At 44.3% G+C, this 18,229-nt stretch overlaps 1 protein-coding gene across 4 annotated transcripts in view; it reads left to right on the plus strand.

Annotated features, from left to right (window-relative positions):
* The first annotated feature begins 50 nt into the window (after positions 1 to 50).
* The window catches only part of LOC123498928 (serine/arginine repetitive matrix protein 2-like), an 18,657-nt gene continuing 478 nt past the window's right edge, over positions 51 to 18,229 (plus strand). Inside the window, exons 1-11 of one of the 4 annotated variants that reach the window (XM_045246490.1) lie at positions 51 to 203; positions 6,549 to 6,613; positions 10,714 to 11,030; positions 12,551 to 13,486; positions 13,920 to 14,009; positions 14,262 to 14,413; positions 14,814 to 15,021; positions 15,660 to 16,157; positions 16,558 to 16,787; positions 16,970 to 17,271; positions 17,499 to 18,229. The exon at positions 17,499 to 18,229 is cut by the window's right edge and continues 478 nt beyond it. In XM_045246490.1, coding sequence (XP_045102425.1) covers positions 12,552 to 13,486; positions 13,920 to 14,009; positions 14,262 to 14,413; positions 14,814 to 15,021; positions 15,660 to 16,157; positions 16,558 to 16,787; positions 16,970 to 17,271; positions 17,499 to 17,744 — 2,661 coding nt within the window. In that variant the 5' untranslated portion in view covers positions 51 to 203; positions 6,549 to 6,613; positions 10,714 to 11,030; position 12,551 and the 3' untranslated portion in view covers positions 17,745 to 18,229. Of the gene's footprint in view, positions 204 to 6,548; positions 6,614 to 9,261; positions 9,399 to 10,693; positions 11,031 to 12,550; positions 13,487 to 13,919; positions 14,010 to 14,261; positions 14,414 to 14,813; positions 15,022 to 15,659; positions 16,158 to 16,557; positions 16,788 to 16,969; positions 17,272 to 17,498 lie in introns of those variants that run through there. The other 3 variants (XM_045246491.1, XM_045246489.1, XM_045246488.1) reach the window with 3 other exon arrangements.

Here is an 18,229-nt window from a genome sequence, read left to right on the forward strand (position 1 = left end):
AAAACAGGCGTCAAATTACAACAATTAAATAACAATCATTGCAATAAAAATATGAACTAAGCTGTATTTTAATTTAATCCCGTCGAGTGACTAGGCGGTGGCGAGGCGGAAGGGAGACGCCAGACACTTGGTAGTCGCGGTTCTTCTGCTGGCAAATATTTATTCCAATCTGCGGCTGCTGAGGCACGGGACATCAATGCCAGGTAATTCCCCTCACTCTTTAAGTTTCCAGGAGCCTTGGGTGTTGCAGGAGAGGTGGTATGGCGGGAGGGAGGCTTGTGGGGGCGGTGTGATGAGCGGGGGGCATGTAGGCAGGAGGGATGGTTTCCAGGGGCAGGGACGGGGCTCACTTTTCAAAGAGGGCCAAGATTTCGTGTACAGTTGAACTGGATTGGTTATTCTCGTTGTGGGGTAGTGTTGTTGCCCCCAGCAGCAAGATAGATACAGGTGGTGACATTGGCAACCTTGAGTGTCTGTCTCCTTTCTCTTATCCAACGTTGCGTTTTACCGAGCTTACCACCAATAATCATACCTTTTACCGCCTCATTGCCGCGTTGCTATTTGTTACTTAGTGTATCAAGGTATGTAGGAATTAATTGAATGCGGTTGTGGCGGTGGATAAGCTTCTTTACCCTACAGTTAGTACATCCAGAGTCCCGCGCCCTATATATGGATACAGCAATATTGGTGCCGCAGTCAGATATACCAGTGATTTGTTGAAAGGTGGCATCTTCAATAGTACAATGTTGTGAGTTTTAAGGTGGAGAAAAGGATTCAATAAATAACATCCTTCAGGTACTAAGTCGTGCGTTTCATTGTGTACATCATTATTTGAAGTAGGTCAGCAAATTAAGTACCTATATAGTTGATAACCTTAAGTGATCCAGGAGGCAAACTTTGCAATGCCTCAATTTTTTATTTATTATTTTCTGATCAGGTAAGATTTAACCTTGAATTCCTCTGACTGTTTGGTAATTAGGATATTTTTGATATGGTACAGTTGACTATGGAGTAGCAACCCTTATTGTAATAATAAATCCAATCATTTCGTGTTACTGTTATACGTACTTGCAAAATTGTACATGAAAGCTACTCATACTATGGATGGAATTGCACGAGTAAAGATGTTTTATGACTGCATCTCTTTTGTTACTATGTATCCAGTAGAATCTTTACCTTGCCTTGCTAAAGTAATTCAATTACATTAATCAAAATAGAAATGTGAACAGCTGTGAATTATTAAGATATATTTTTGTAAGACCCTTTGGCAACCCTCAGAAATTTGGGTCACGATCTCATTGTTGGGAACCACTGATCTAGATAAACACACTGGACTGTTAATATTAGCCATGGGGTACACTGTAATGCTCCACTAAACGTACCAGTGCTGTACAATTATTGCTATAAAAAGGAAGTTACAGCAGGTTTTTTTATTGTTATAATATAGGAAATTGCATGAAAAGGTACATGAACACCAAATACTAGTTTATTACATTCTTTAGTTGAGGCGTGGAGGTGTAGTAGAGTGGTGATGGTAGTGGTGAGTGAGCTGAAGGACAGATTGGTGTTGTGGTGTGGAGGAGGGAAGGAGGATGCCTACCTAGATAAAGTAATAATAATCTGATAAGCAGTTGGAATTTTGCTTACTATAATTCAGGGTCATCAAGTATTTTAATCTGTACAGCAGGCTACACTGTTTCCATATAGCCTAACACAGAGCAATAGTTTCTTCTTCTAGCTATATCATCAACACACATGCATTAATTTGTTATGAGGTAGAGAAAATGGACTCACCCTGAGGTGCCAAATATCATTTCAGGATGTATGAGAGCAAAACACAGGCCAGCAGCTTTAGAAATAGCCTTTGCATTGTGTGATCCAAGTTGCTGTTGATTGTACAATGCATGTTGTAATTTACGGGTGAAGTGGTGTCTGCTAGGTGGAAATTAGTCAACAGGCATCACAGTACACACCACTGATGCACATTCATTGGTACAAGAGCAGGAGCTTTTAAGAGAAGTATTAAATTTCCTACAGTTTGATCTGTGGCACACACACACACACACACACACACACACACACACACACACACACACACACACACACACACACACACACACACACACACACACACACACCCGGTAGCTCAGTGGTTAGAGCGCTGGCTTCACAAGCCAGAGGACCAGGGTTCAATTCCCCGGCCGGGTGGAGATATTTGGGTGTGTCTCCTTTGACGTGTAGCCCCTGTTCACCTAGCAGTGAGTAGGTACGGGATGTAAATCGAGGAGTTGTGACCTTGTTGTCCCGGTGTGTGGTGTGTGCCTGGTCTCAGGTCTATCCGAAGATTGGAAATAATGAGCTCTGAACTCGTTCCGTAGGGTAATGTCTGGCTGTCTCGTCAGAGACTGCAGCAGATCAGATCAAACAGTGAAACACACACACACACACACACACACACACACACACACACACACACGGCCCGGTAGCTCAGTGGTTAGAGCGCTGGCTTCACAAGCCAGAGGACCGGGGTTCGATTCCCCGGCCGGGTGGAGATATTTGGGTGTGTCTCCTTTCACGTGTAGCCCCTGTTCACCTAGCAGTGAGTAGGTACGGGATGTAAATCGAGGAGTTGTGACCTTGTTGTCCCGGTGTGTGGTGTGTGCCTGGTCTCAGGTCTATCCGAAGATTGGAAATAATGAGCTCTGAACTCGTTCCGTAGGGTAATGTCTGGCTGTCTCGTCAGAGACTGCAGCAGATCAGATCAAACAGTGAAACACACACACACACACACGGCCCGGTAGCTCAGTGGTTAGAGCGCTGGCTTCACAAGCCAGAGGACCGGGGTTCGATTCCCCGGCCGGGTGGAGATATTTGGGTGTGTCTCCTTTCACGTGTAGCCCCTGTTCACCTAGCAGTGAGTAGGTACGGGATGTAAATCGAGAAGTTGTGACCTTGTTGTCCCGGTGTGTGGTGTGTGCCTGGTCTCAGGCCTATCCAAAGATCGGAAATAATGAGCTCTGAGCAATGAGCTCTGAGCTCGTTCCGTAGGGTAACGTCTGGCTGTCTCGTCAGAGACTGCAGCAGATCAAACAGTGAATCACACACACACACACACACACACCGCGTAGTGTAGTGGTTAGCACGCTCGACTCACAATCGAGAGGGCCGGGTTCTAGTCCCGGCGCAGCGAGGCAAATGGGCAAGCCTCTTAATGTGTAACCCCTGTTCACCTAGCAGTAAATAGGTACGGGATGTAACTCAAGGGATTGTGGCCTCGCTTTCCCGGTGTGTTATGTGTTGATGTGGTCTCAGTCCTACCCGAAGATCGGTCTATGAGCTCTGAGCTCGCTCCATAATGGGGAAGACTGGCTGGGTGACCAGCAGATGACCGAGGTGAAATTACACACACAACAGGATATATAATTGGAGTGTAAAATGGCAGATGGAGTTCAACATTAATAAGTCATGTAATGAGAATGGGCAAAAGCAAATATAGACCATACAAGTAGTACCAGCTGGGGAGAGAGATAATAACTAAGTCAGTGAAGAAAAGGACTTAGGAGTGATTATACAGAACAACTTATCACCTGAAAAGCACATTAATAGAATACTATTTGGAAAATCTTACAACACACTCCAAAGTATTGGATTCTCATTCAACTACTTAGATGAGAATATGATAAAGAAAATATTAACCACCTTAGTTATACCTAAGTTGGAATATGCAGCGGTGATATGGTCACCACATATGAAGAAACACGTGAAGAAACTAGAAAGAGTGCAGTGATTGGGAACGAGGATGATACTAGGTTTTATGGAGGTGCCGTATGAGGAGAGATTAAGAAGATTGGATTTACCCACGTTAGAAGAAAGAAGAGTGAGGGGAGATATGATAACAATGTATAAAATGGTAAATGGAATGGATATCCTAGATGGAAAAGACTTGGTAAGGATGTCTTCCAACATTCAACTATGAAAATACTAAAAGATGTCAAGAAGTATAGCTTCCCATATCGTGGCATTGACAAATGGAACAAATTGAGTAGAGAGGTGGTGTGTGCGGCAAGTGTCAGTCAGATGAAGGACAAACTTGATAAATGTGGACAAAGAGACATGACATAAAGAGCCAAGCTCAGGCCCTGTAAATCACAAATAGGTAAACACACACACACACACACACACACACACACACACACACACAGCTTTGAGCTGGATACGGAATTAAGCACGAATAAGATTGTGGAACGCAGGGAGGAAAAATTAAATGATACTAGGGCAAATTATAACCATATAAGGGAGTTCTTTAATGAAATTGACTGGTCCGTGGTATACCAGGAAAGGGATATGCAATTGAAATACGATAAATTTATGGATTTGTATAACTGCTGTGAAAAAGTTTGTGCCATATCACAGAAAGAGGACTTTAAATAATAAACAGTGGTTTAATAGAAATTGTGAAGAAGCAAAAAAGAACAAAGAAAAGGCATGGAAGAAACTTAAGAAAAACAGTGATGTATTATCAAGAGAAGTCTACAAAACAGCAAGGAATAGATATGTTGAAGTAAGGAGAACAGCACAGAAGGAATATGAACAGAGGGTGGTGGAAAACTGTGATAGTGACCCAAAATGTTTTACAAATTCATAAATGGAAAACTAAATAAAAGGGAGGCAATAGAAAAGGTAAAAACGGGAAGAAGTATATGAAGATGCTGGAGATATAGCTGAAATTTTGAACGACAACTTTTGCAAAGTGTTTACAAAGGAGGAGCATTTTATGGGAGGAAGACCTACGGAAATAAAGCAAATGCAGGACATCATGGTTACTAAGGAAGATGTAAGGAAAATTATAAGCAATCTGGATATTAATAAATCAATGGGGCCTGATGGCATATCTGGGAGGTTGCTAAATGAATGTAAGGATCAATTGTTGAACCCCGTATTTGATATTGTGGAAACCTCCGTACTAACAGGATTAGTCCCGAAAGAGTGGAAAAGAGCTGACATTGTGCCTATATATAAGAATGGTAGTAGAATGGAACCACTAAATTATAGACCAGTATCGTTGACTAGTATATTGTGCAAGGTATGTGAAGAAGTAATTGAAGCTAAGTGAGTATCTAGAAAGTGAAAACATTCTGAGTGAAAGGCAGTTTGGTTTCAGAAAAGGAAGATCGTGTGTATCCAATTTATTATGTTTTTATTCAAGAGTGACTGACATACTACAACATAGAGAGGGATGGGTGGATGCTATCTACCTGGACTTGAGAAAGGCCTTTGATAAAGTACCACACAATAGACTGATGTGGAAACTAAAGATGATTGGAGGAGTAAATGATAAACTAGCAAAATGGATGGAAAATTACTTAATGGGAAGAGAAATGAGAACAGTGGTGAGAGGAAGGAAGTCCGAGTGGAAGAAGGTAACCAGTGGAGTTCCACAAGGGTCAGTGCTGGGTCCCATCATGTTTTTGATTTATGTTAATGATATGCCAGTAGGAATTGACAGTTACATGAACATGTTTGCGGACGATACTAAAATTATGAGGAGAGTAAAGAATGTGGAAGATTGTAACAAGTTACAGGAAGATCTTGATAAAATATATGAGTGGAGTAAGGAGTGGCAGATGGAATTTAATATAGACAAGACCCATGTTATGAAAATGGGAAGAAGTAGATACAGACCAAACTGGGATTACAGGCTGGGTGATGAGAAAATTAAAGAGACCAATGAGGAGAAAGACTTAGGAGTAACCGTGCAAAACACCTTGTCACCGGAGAAACACATTAACAAGATTTTTTGGAAAACATACAACATGCTTCAAAATATTGGCCTTGCATTCCACTACCTAGATGAAGGAATGATGAAGAAGATATTATGTACCTTAATAAGACCCCAGTTAGAATATGCAGCATGTGTCTGGTCACTGCAAATGAAGAAAAATGTGAAGAAGGTGGAAAGGGTACAGAGGCTGGCAACAAGGATGGTACCAGGACTCAGGGAATTAGACTATGAGGAAAGACTGAGGAAGCTGAGGCTGACCACATTAGAAGAGAGAAGAACAAGAGGAGACATGATAACTATGTATGAATTGGTGAACAAGATTGACATACTGGGTAGAGAGAGTTGATAAAGGTGACCACAAGTAATCATCTCCGAGGACATGGAAAAAAGCTAATAAAGGACATCTGTCTAAATGACGTGAGAAAATACAATTTCCCGCATCGTAGCATTGATAAGTGGAATAAACTGAGCAGTGATGTCGTTGACGCGGTGTGTGTCAATCAGATGAAAGAGAGATATGACAGGAATGGACAAGGAGACAGGTCACAGAGAGCTTAGCTCGGGCCCTGTAATACACAAAACACACACACACACACACACACACACACACACACACACACACACACTTCAGTCTGAGTTGTGCCTCACTATTTACTTGAGTTTTTTCCTGATCCATTGCAGTGCTACCTTATAATATTATAATATATCCTGAATAGTTGTTCCAAATCAAGCTAAGACATTTATACAATGCCTTTGTATGTTACAGAGAAGCTGCAGATGTAGTGAGGGTGTGGCCAGCCAGCCAGTCAACCTACTCGTCAGCTGGGGAAGGTAACAGATCATCTGCTTTCCAAGCCAGAACCTAGTGGCTTCCAGAGGCACAGGCATTAGTTGCCTCTTGACTCTCTGTGTGTGTGTGTGTGTGTGTGTGTGTGTGTGTGTGTGTGTGTGTGTGTTTCACTGTTTGATCTGCTGCAGTCTCTGACGTGACAGCCAGACGTTACTCTACGGAACGAGCTCAGAGTTCATTATTTCCGATCTTCGGATAAGCCTGAGACCAGGCACACACCACACACCGGGACAACAAGGTCACAACTCCTCGATTTACATCCCGTACCTACTCACTACTAGGTGAACAGGGGCTACACGTGAAAGGAGACACACCCAAATATCTCCTCCCAGCTGGGGAATCAAACCCTGGTCCTCTGGCTTGTGAAGCCAGCGCTCTAACCACTGAGCTACCATGCGTGTGTGTGTGTGTGTGTGTGTGTGTGTGTGTGTGTGTGTGTGTGTGTGTGTGTGAATGAGAGATATTTTCTTTTATAATAGCCAACTATTACCTTCATAGTGAGAACTTAGAGCTCATGATCTAGTCTGGGAAAACCTGAGACCTTTCACCCCACCCTCATGCAGTTCTTTTTATTTTTCCCCACTGATCCATGAATACCTGAGTGGGATATATCTCAGCCTACTAATTCATAAGCTAGTATGTTATCCCTAAGCTAGCAAGGAATGTAAATGTGTATGTGTATATGTGTGTGTGTGTGTGTGTGTGAATGTGTGTACACATCTTTACTTGAAGGATGTGTATGTATGGGTTTGAATGGACTCCGCTCTATGTGGCAGCTGGTGTTTATGATGATTGGTGATTATCACTGGCTCTGGAATACAAGACTTCTATGACTTCACCATGGTTTGTTTCTACAAGGAGTAAATAACTAGGAAAGGCTTACTCAATGTGTTGTTTTTTGCCCGTGATGATAACTGGTTCAGTGTCAGCTTGTCAGTTTACAGCAAAGTACTTTGAACTTTACCAGCCCCTTATGTGTGAAGTTGTGTGTCATCTAAATATGAAATTGTAGCAGAATAAACAAACTGAAACAATGTGGGAAAACTGCTGTTAAAATATCAGTATATGCTTTGCAGGGGCAGTAATGGTATTTCTTTAAGAAGGGAAAATTTCCCCACTTTCAAGGATGAACATTAAGAAACTACAAGGTAATGGTGTTGTAACTTTTCAAGAATGGACATTTCCCATCCACTTCACAGGCTCCTTTTAGAGTTTTGCTTTTATCCTCAAAGGCAGCATTCCTTGTTGAAGTTCACCTGCCCTAGAGAGTGGAGAAGACTGTAAGTAATGACTGGAAAGGCAAGTTGAAATCTCAGCTAGGCACTTCAGTAAATGATTGCAGATTGATTAGGACATTGTAGGACAGTGTGAAGGTAAGGAATGGTGATGGCTGTGTAAAAATAACATGGAACTTAGTGGAAGACATTTAGTAATAGGTACACAGTCATGCAAGTGGTTGGTTGCCTATTAAACCAGAGGCAGCATCTCCACATGTATCACAAATTGCATTTTCTCCTTACTAGAAAAAAGAAAAAAATAAATCCAATAACTTATTTGAGAAGCTCTTAAGCTTGATGCTTTCCTATAGTGAGGTTTGTCATCTCATGATGATTTAATACTTATTTGTTCATTTAGATTTGTTCTTTTCTTTACTCAGTGAATCACTTACTAATATGGATGAGGCTTGACTCCAGTTGTTGTGCTGTGGCAGCCAACACAAGCTGTAACCATTATGATGTGAAAAGGAGTGTTATGAACTGTTGTTAAGGTCATTTTGAGTAATAAACTATTTTATTCCCAGGAGGTTGCCAAGTGGTCAGCCATGCCCAATAGCCCATCCATGTATGGTATGGCTGTGCCCTCCTGTCCCCCCCTGGTCATGTGTTGCCCCCATAAGGGGGCAGCCCCACAGCCTGGCAGGCAGCAGCCTTGGGGAGGGCTCATTGGGGTTACCTGATACATGGGCTGCTTCTTCCCAGCCGATCCCAAACATCACCCTCTTCTCATCACTTCTCTCAGGGAACTGTCCAGCTCTTGGCCTGTGGCTCAAACCTCCAGTCACCAAGAAACCCTCAGCCACAGCTGACCTATTGCCTTCCTCTCCTTGTGGAGAAGGTTGCCAACAGGCAGGCAGTGCAGCAAGCCTCAGTTGCATGACTGAGCCTACTGCCAGCACACACAGGGTGGGGTTAGGCACAGCGAGGGACCCTCATCATGCCTCTACGTCTGACTTCATGAGTACGTCAGACAACCATCTCCACTGCTGCCATCTGCACCATCAGCTGCTGCACCTCTGAGGGAACCTTGACCATCCCACTCCCTGGAGAGTGATCAGTCTGAGTTGGCAACAGTTCTGACCAGTGTGGGAGGTGCTGGCAATCCTCCCTCCTTCCTCCCACAGCCCTGCTCTTGCCTTTCACTCGCGTGGCCTCACAGACCGACCGTTCGTCAGACTGCTTCCTCGGGAACAAAACTTATTTGCATCCTGTCTGGCTGCCTGTGAAGGTCATTCAGCGCACTGCCACAGGTGGTGGCGGAGGCAGTGGCTGGAAGGGGATGTGTTACTGTCCACTCAGGCATCACCTGGCCAGCACCAGCAGCTTCTGGCAGTGAGCTCTGGCCTCCCCAGCACGCTTAGCTCCTGCCCACGCCTCGCCATTATTTTTCACCGGAGATTGTCCTTCAGCTTGAGCCATGGCTCCTGCATCTTCCCTGGAGTCACCACCTCACCTGCTATCCATTTCCAGTCCGCCAGGAGCAGTCGGGGTGAGTCATGTGGGAGCCAGTGGGTATGGAGAGGCTCCCAGGGAACTGCTGGTCTCATACCCGGTGGGTTGAGGAAAGGCCAGCCACAACTTCCCTGGCTCAGGCTTGTCTGGCCTGCTGAGACCCTCACACCCAGCACCTCGTGTCCCGCTGCTCATTCTCCACAGACACGATGCCAGATCTGTAACAAACTGCAGGTCTTCACATGTTCTCTTTCCTCTATGAATAATATTTGCTTTTTTTTATTTTATTTTTTTCTATTGCCTAACACTAGTTGTGTGGTGTAGAGATCAGTGCAATGGAAGTTCATCAGATGGCAATAACTCGTTACTTGCAGTATATTTTTATATTATATTACACTATATATTTTATTCTTTTGGATATGTTTTCAATGTTCCTAGTGATATAGACCACATGCATAAAAAGGAGAGTAAGATTGGTTTAGTATTCTGTTCACTGCACCTACAATATGAATTGTGGATGGTGTTTTTTGTTCAGTGTCGTAGATTAAATGTCTTAGCGAGGAACATGGCGTTGTGTGAGGCACAGTAGTTTAATGTTAAGTATGCTGCCAGTGTGTGTATGACAGCACTGGTACAACAGCATTGGAAAGGACTAAAATTCTCTCTCTCTCTCTCTCTCTCTCTCTCTCTCTCTCTCTCTCTCTCTCTCTCTCTCTCTCTCTCTCTCTCTCTCTCTCTCTCTCACACACACACATATTGGAAAGTTTCTTGCTTCTATATTGTCTTCCACTCAGTTTAGCATCAAGAAAGTGTCATTTTCTGTTGAGTTGTAGATCTTCCTTTCATTTCTTTCAGTATTAATAGTTACCAGATATTAAGTTTACCTCACCACACTGCTGAGAACCTTCCAGCAACATTAGCAGCAGCAGGTGCAGCTAGGGCAGCAGCAGTAGCAGTAGCAGCAGTGGCAGCAGCAGCAGCAGCAGCAGCAGTGGCAGCAGCAGTAGCGGCAGGAGTAGCAAGGCTCGGGGGATGTGCTTTGCGAGTGGTGTTGTGCATTGAGCATTTCGTGCATTTGTTGTCCTCAGTCGAGAAGAGAGGAAATTTGGCGGCAGAGTGCTCGCGGTTATTGTGAAGCAGTAAATGAGGATTTCGATGGGAAAAAAAATTTGATAATGTGTAATAATTATTTTTTCTTTAAATTTTTCCTGAGTGTTGTGTGTGAAATGGTGGTGAGTGGTGTTGAGTCTGGCCTGGTGCCAGCCAGTAGGCAGTGACACGCTGCCTGGGTCACTGGCAAGTGTTGGCCGGGTGTCCAGGCAGCTCAGTGCTCTTTCTGATGCCCATGACAGGTGCCTCCCAAGAGTCTCTTCGAGTCCAGGGACCACCTGCCTGGTGCCCAGGGCACGACAGGGGCAGAGGCCCATTCCTGCCCATCACCACGGCCTGCCACACCACTGGCTCCTGGCACACCCAGGGGCTCAACCAGCCAGTGCCAGTGTCTAGGCTGTGCTGGTTCTAGCTGGGCCGGTGGGTAAGGACTGAAGAACACAAGTCTACTGCATCTGCTCCATATGCTGCTGCTACTCTCTTCATCCTCCCCTACAGAGTGCCAAGGAAGGCACCCTCATCACTGCTGAATTGTGTATCAACTCGTGGACTTCTTCAGGTGAGCTGCTTCACTGCCAAAAGTGTAATAACAACAACAACAGTGTAAAGATTGTGAACTTTGAATATTTTTTAAGGACAGTGAAATTTTTTTGTAATTCATACTAAATTCTGATCAAAACACACACACACACACACACACACACACACACACACACACACACACACACACACACACACACATACACATACACACACACGCGTGGTAGCTCAGTAGTTAGAGCGCTGGCTTTACAACCCAGAGGACAGGGGTTCGATTCCTGGCCGGGTGGAGATATTTGGGTGTGTCTCCTTTCACGTGTAGCCCCTGTTCACCTAGCAGTGAGTAGGTACGGGATGTAAATCAAGGAGTTGTGACCTTGTTGTCCCGGTGTGTGGTGTGTGCCTGGTCTCAGGCCTATCCGAAGATCGGAAACAATGAGCTCTGAGCTCGATCCGCAGGGTAATGTCTGGCTGTCTCATCAGAGACTGCAACAGATCAAACAGTGAATTACACACACACACACACACACACACACACACACACACACACACACCGTGTAGTGTAGTGTAGTATAGTGTAGTGGTTAGCACTTTTAACTCACAACTGAGAAGGACCGAGTTCAAGTCTCAGGCACAGCAAGGTAGATGTGTATCCCCTGTTCACTTAGCAGCAAGTAGGTATGGAATGTAACTCAAGGGATTGTGGCCTCACTTTACCCATTGTGTGGAGTTTGATGTGGTCTCATTCCTACCTGAAGATCAGTCTATGAACTCAAGAGCTTGCTCTGTAGTTGGGAAGACTGGCTAAGTGACCAGCAGGCGACTGTGAATACACATGCACACTAACTGTGGAATTGGTGAATTGGTGGATGTTTGAATTCACAGATTTACAGATGCCTGTGATTATTGAGATGATTATTTTAGATGTGGATGTTTTCAATACATTTGGTGTAAAGGTATTGTAACAGGCATGAAAGTTAAGTTGCTATATATACTCCTTGTTCTAGATTGTGTGATGGGAAGGTTAGGGGCTTAAAACAGTTGCTGTTTCAGACAACAAAAGTATGATGTATGAGACCAAGTGTTGCATCTTGTCTCACTCAAGCTAAAGATTAAACTTGTTTATGGCTTAAACAAGCTGCTTACTCTTGCATCTTTGTCTCTTACTTTATATATATATATATATATATATATATATATATATATATATATATATATATATATATATATATATATATATATATATATATATATATATATATTATGTTCCCTTGGCAGTGTTGCTTGGCAGGGCAGCTGTTGTCAGCTGCCCTACATGGCCTGCAAAGTAAAGTTTTGATTCTTGCTTTATTTTGTTGTGACAGTCAGTGATTGATTAGGCAATACACATATTAATCATAATTCCTTAAAGCTATATTGTTGTATTGACAGAAGATCCAAGACCTTTTATTGGCCTGAAACCATCCAATTATGTGTTGTGTCTATTAATCTTGATTCCATTTAAAAACCAAAAAGCAAACCATCAGTGTTTCTTTCCAGTATGTCCAGTCGTTATAGCCGGCCCCATACCCCTCCCGGACCCCCGCCCAGTCAGGGGTCCCGCAAGTCATCAGTGCGCAAGATTCCCTCTTCATCAGTGTCCTCCAAAGCTCCACCCTCCAGATCCTATGATGACCACCACACCTATGACAAAACATATGCCAAGTCCTCCTCCTCCTCCTACCCTCCACCTAAAGCTTACTCTGACGACAAGTACAAAAGTTCCTCTGTGCGCAAAGTGGGCAGTGAGAAAGTGCCAAACAACAGTAACAGTAGCAGTGGTGGCAATAAGTACTCCAGTAAAGGTGACACCTACGGCAGTGAGAGTAGCAGGGAATACAAAGGCACTAGAGAGGTGCATTATCCAAGTGGAGACAGGTACAACAACAAGGACTCACACCTCCACCACCACACATTTTTGGGCTCCTCATATCCTGGAGAGAAGACCAGGTACCCTGACAAATATCTCACTGGTTCCTCTCCTCCTCCTCCACCCTATGCAGACACCAAATATGTAGGCAAGAAATACGCAGACGACTACGATCCTTATCCTCCAGAAAAGTCTTCAGGACGGTACTCTTCCTCCACTTCCATGCGTCATGAAGGAAGTGCTTACTACTCCTCGAGCTCTCTAGCATCCTATAGTCCCTTCACCTCATACAATTCATATGGGGCTTATGGAAGCAGCTATAGAAGTAGAGGAGGTACAGGAAGCTATGGGAGTGCAGACAAGTTGAACTATGAGTCTGAAAAGTTGACTCCTACCAGTTACAACAGCTTGGACAAAATGAGCCAAGTTCCCCTTCATCCAAGGGACAAGCTTTCATCAGGAGGCTACTCAGACACCAAGTTGGGTCCCAGGAGCAGACTGTACCCAGAGGACAACCGACGAGCCTACAGAGACTACACATCTCCACCTGCATGTTCCACCAGCAGGTAAGAAGGGTTACACTTAGGCTCGTATTTTCAAACTTCATGCTTCACACCCACTATTTCAAAAGGCTTTATTTGAATTTACATGAAATTTTTAAGGTGTTTTTATGATTCTAGGAACAGAGTGATAAGATTTCTGCTTTATTAACTGGAGAAACATTCTTGAAAACCCCGCTAATTATCTCTATATAGGGCCTTGGAAAATAGTCATGATGGGAGAGCAAAGCATTTCTGAATACGGACATTAGTTTGTGAAAAAGATGTCGTCAAGTTTGATCTGTCCTTGCCTCTCTATCTTGGTTCATTTATCTACTAGTTATTGCCTTATTGATGTGTCCAGGATGATGTCAGTGGTGGATTGAAGGTTTTTTGATGCTTTAGTAGGATAGTGGTGTAAGGAGAAAATATTGCCTACTGTTACATCATTGTGTTGCAGGTCCCCCTTACGTGGCGTTACCAGTGGCTCGTATGGCAACTATGGCCACTACTCACCTCCACGCTCTCCACAACGACAGTACCTCAACAGGTGTGGGCACACACACACACTCTCTCTCTCTCTCTCTCTCTCTCTCTCTCTCTCTCTCTCTCTCTCTCTCTCTCTCTCTCTCTCTCTCTCTCTCTCTCTCTCTCTCTCTCTCTCTCTCTCTCTCTCTGAAGGTAGCTGAGGTTTTAGTGTGAATAATGAGATGTCTATGATTTGCATTGTACAGACCCTTAGGAAATAGTTGTTTCTCTCTGCCAGACAAAGCAAATGAAGCTATTTTCAATGTGCCTTCAGATATGTGATTGGGGACAGTGTAGTGTATGGTCCACCTGGCCACTACCCAAGAGACCTTCGCTCCACCTCACCTAGGATCAGGCCCCCCTCCCCGCCCTCGCCGCAGCCTCTCATGCCACGCAGCTATGCCCGGTATCCTGCCAGTCCAAGAAGTGAGTGTCAGTTTACCAGTGATGTTAACTTATTGATTGTCTCGTTCTTTGGAGCCAGCTGATTTATCTGTCTTGTCTTTTTGAGTTTTTTCTTAAGGGAATGAGGCCTTCACCCTTAGAACCATATATTATATTTAGGACAAAGGTTGTTAGCTTTTTACTTCTCCAAGGCTTGCAATCTGCTCCTCAGCTTACATACATTGCATACTTGTGTTGTTTGAACAGGAAGTGCAATTGGAAGGGAAACAAGTGTAAATTATCTCCATCTGACATGGGATTTGAGTCCAGAATTCAAATTATGAGTTGAGCAGACTGTCCTTAATACTTTGTTATAATATAGTGCAATAACAAGATCTAAAGTGCAAAACCTTCAAGAATTTATATATTTTCTTTTTGTCAGGGTATCCATCGGGCAGTAACAGAAGGACTCCGCCGGCCTCCTCTTCTCAGTACCGCTCACCTTCACCAGCTGCCAGGAGAGCTGCTTCACCCCGGCGCCCCCCATCACCACCTCCAAGGCGACCCCCCTCCCCGCGGAGCCCCCAGCTCAGAGCATCATACAGAGGGAGCCGAGAACAGAGCTTTGAACGGGCCAGGTCCAAGGACAGGTTTGAGAGACTCAGTGGAAATTTGTTCTTTGTAGATTTGTTCATGTTTGATAATGGAGTTAAATGCAATACTTAATCCTTATATTTTGTGGAGAATCTTTTCCTCCAGAAGTGTAATATTTATTTGTCACAGCTATATTCTGTGTAATGTGAAAGCTGATCTTGAATGAGACCAAAAATGCAGACCCATAGTTGTGAGAGCTTAATAATGAAGTCATTGATTATGCAAGAACAAAGAGAAGAGTGAAGTGTGAGGAACAAAAGTTGTATTTATATTAACAGAGGACTTTGTAAGGGAAAGAAGTACCAAAGATAACATAAGGGTTGTCAAGTTCTATCATGATAATTTGTAGACCAAAATATTCTTCTCCCCTAAATGGACATCTTTGTTTAACTCATGGCTCTGAGATCAAATATACTCCAACAACTTAATAGAGTTAGTGGACCTTATCTCTTTATTTAAGCCACAAACAGGTGTTAAGATATTGTACTGTAGTCTTATTGCAGTGGTCACCTCTAGAAGGATTCAGTATTATTAGGAAGAATTGAAGTGTTGCATTCTGTCTTAGCTTTATTACAGTGGTCACCTCAAGGATTCAGTATTATTAGGAAGAATTGAAGTGTTGGTGCTCTCCCAGGTATGTGAGTAAGGGGAGTGCAGTGAGGAGCCCAACACGCGACACCAGGGCACCAACCATCAGCCGGAGCGAACTGAACAACAGAGGAGAAAGAGACAAGAGAAAGGAACCAGAGCGAAGATTAGCCAGCTCACGAGAGAAGACACACGACGTCGAGTCTTCCAAGCGAGCCCGAACAGGAGAACGAAACTCTGAGTACCACTACAGCAGCTCCCGGGGCTGGGGATCCAAAGAAACCGCCACTACCTCCAGTAACCACCTGTCCTCCACCCAGAAGGACAGACGACCCCGCACTCCACCTCCTGCCTCCAGGAGCAGTGTGAGAAGCACAGATCTAACCAGGGACAGGAGGAGGGAAGACAGCAGAGAGAGGGATAAAAGCAGAAGGATAGAGGACCGACTTGGACCTTCACCTTCACAGACATCCCGCAGGAGTCCGACACTCAGGCCTCGAGCCACACGAAGGGCAGGATCTCCTAGGGACAAGAGAAGCAGTAGGTGAGTCAAAGTATGTATTAAGAACAAGTAGAAGTTTAAAATATGAGGCCCTCAGAAGGATTTTTTGGTTTCTTCTGTTTCCAATTCGCTTGTGTTGTATATCTGGTGCTTGTTCATAACCAGTCCTCACTCTTGATTGTCACCTCTGGGAAGTCTTCATTTGTTATTCCTCCTTACATTCTCTTTTTCCATGCTCTGATTTATGATTCTATCCCCTCCATTCTCTCTCTCTCTCTCTCTCTCTCTCTCTCTCTCTCTCTCTCTCTCTCTCTCTCTCTCTCTCTCTCTCTCTCTCTCTCTCTCTCTCATCATGTTTTTTGGAGAACATATTGTCACACAGTTTTCCTTTAGAAAGAGAATACTACTTCTGTACACCACTTTTCTGTTTTCTGACCACCAGCCGGCGCCATACAGACCTGCGGCTGTGGATAGAGTCCCGTAAGTCTGAGGGAGGGAAGCGGCTAGCATCCCCAAGCAGCAGGGCACGGCCAGTGAGTAAGAGGGTGGCCCGTTCAAGTGAGAGGTCCACTGTCACCAAGAGAGCACGCCTCGGTGACCCCAAAAGGAGGCTTGGTGGCTACAAGACACGCAGGAGAGCTCTCCCTCTGAAGCGGAACAAGATTTTAAAAAGTGAGTATGTCCCTTGCATTAACTAAGAACGTGGTGTGGTGTGTGCAAAAATAAATCTGAATTACATTATCCTCCCTTCCCTTTCTCACACATTGTTTTTGATAAGTGGCCTTATAGTATTAGACTGAACATGAGTTGTTTTATCATTGTATGGGCAGCCAAAAACCATGTCACTATTTCAGAGTACCAGCGACTGACAGCCAAGAGAGGAGCCAACAAGGCCAGCAGCAGCTCAGCCAAGCTCAGCAGCCGAGAGAATGGAGGCAGCCGTGGTGATGGAGGTGAGGAGGCCAGCAAGAGCAGGGAGGATGGTGGTGGCGGCGGTGACGGGCCCAGACCCCCTGGCAGCTCTGCCACCATCCGGCGTGTGATCAAGAAGCCAAAGGTGCTGAGTCTGGTGAATCGCATGGTGCTCAAGCCTCGGGTCATCAGGAAGCCAACACAAAAGTTACTGAAGGATCCCAAGGAGGAAATGAAGGCCAAGGTAAATCTTTGGACAAACCACCAGAAATCTGTTTGGGGAAGTTTAAGTCTATTCTGCCTTATGGATTTTTCTTAGGCTGAAATAACTATATTTTATTGAACTGTACTTATCCTAAGAATATCTGTAATATGAGACACTCAGGATGAATTATGTTCTTTTAGTATGAATTATCTCTGATGAAAAGAAAGTGTGATATTGATCCCTACTTGTCATTTTTGTTCCCTCAGGATAAGACACCATCTGAAGGCCAGCAGAGCACAAGGGACATCAACAAATCTGATGAAAAACAGAGTACATCTTCCTCCAGTGCTGCCAATGCCACAGCCAACTCCACCAATGCTTCATCCATCTCCAATACACCAGCAGCTACCACCACCACCACCTCTGCCTATGAATCCAGCAGCAAACGCTCCTCACGGTCCACTGCTGCTCCCACAAACACCACCACTACCACCACCACTTCCTCGTCCTAATATTTCCAACAAGACTGAGTCATACATTCTGGCAATAACTTCTTTGTGATACATCGCCAAGTCCTCTTCCTCTGTTAAGGCTTTTTTTGGGTTGTTTACTTTCTTTTTATGTTGTAGCCATTGGGGTTGAAAGAGTTGGGGTTTATCAGGTGTTGGCCAGGACAGTGGTGGTGATGGTGGTGAATGGTGGAGGAAGGCAAGGCTAGTGATGAAAATTAATTGTTTAGAATGGAGTTGGAGTAAGTAAGCAGTGCTGTTACCTCATTGTGTTGGTGTTACTAGCAGATAAGCTCATGAGTAGGACAGCACTGACCTGTGCTGGGCAGGGTCTTCCCAGTGTGGTGTTTCTTATTGTTAGGTAGGCATTCATTCATACTTAAAGGAGTGTTAGTTGTGGTGCTGCCTCACACACACACACACACACACACACACACACACACACACACACACACACACACACACACACACACAGGACAAGACTGGAC

The sequence above is a fragment of the Portunus trituberculatus genome, chromosome 48 (assembly GCF_017591435.1).
Source record: "Portunus trituberculatus isolate SZX2019 chromosome 48, ASM1759143v1, whole genome shotgun sequence".
Classification (NCBI taxonomy): Eukaryota; Metazoa; Arthropoda; class Malacostraca; order Decapoda; family Portunidae; genus Portunus; species Portunus trituberculatus.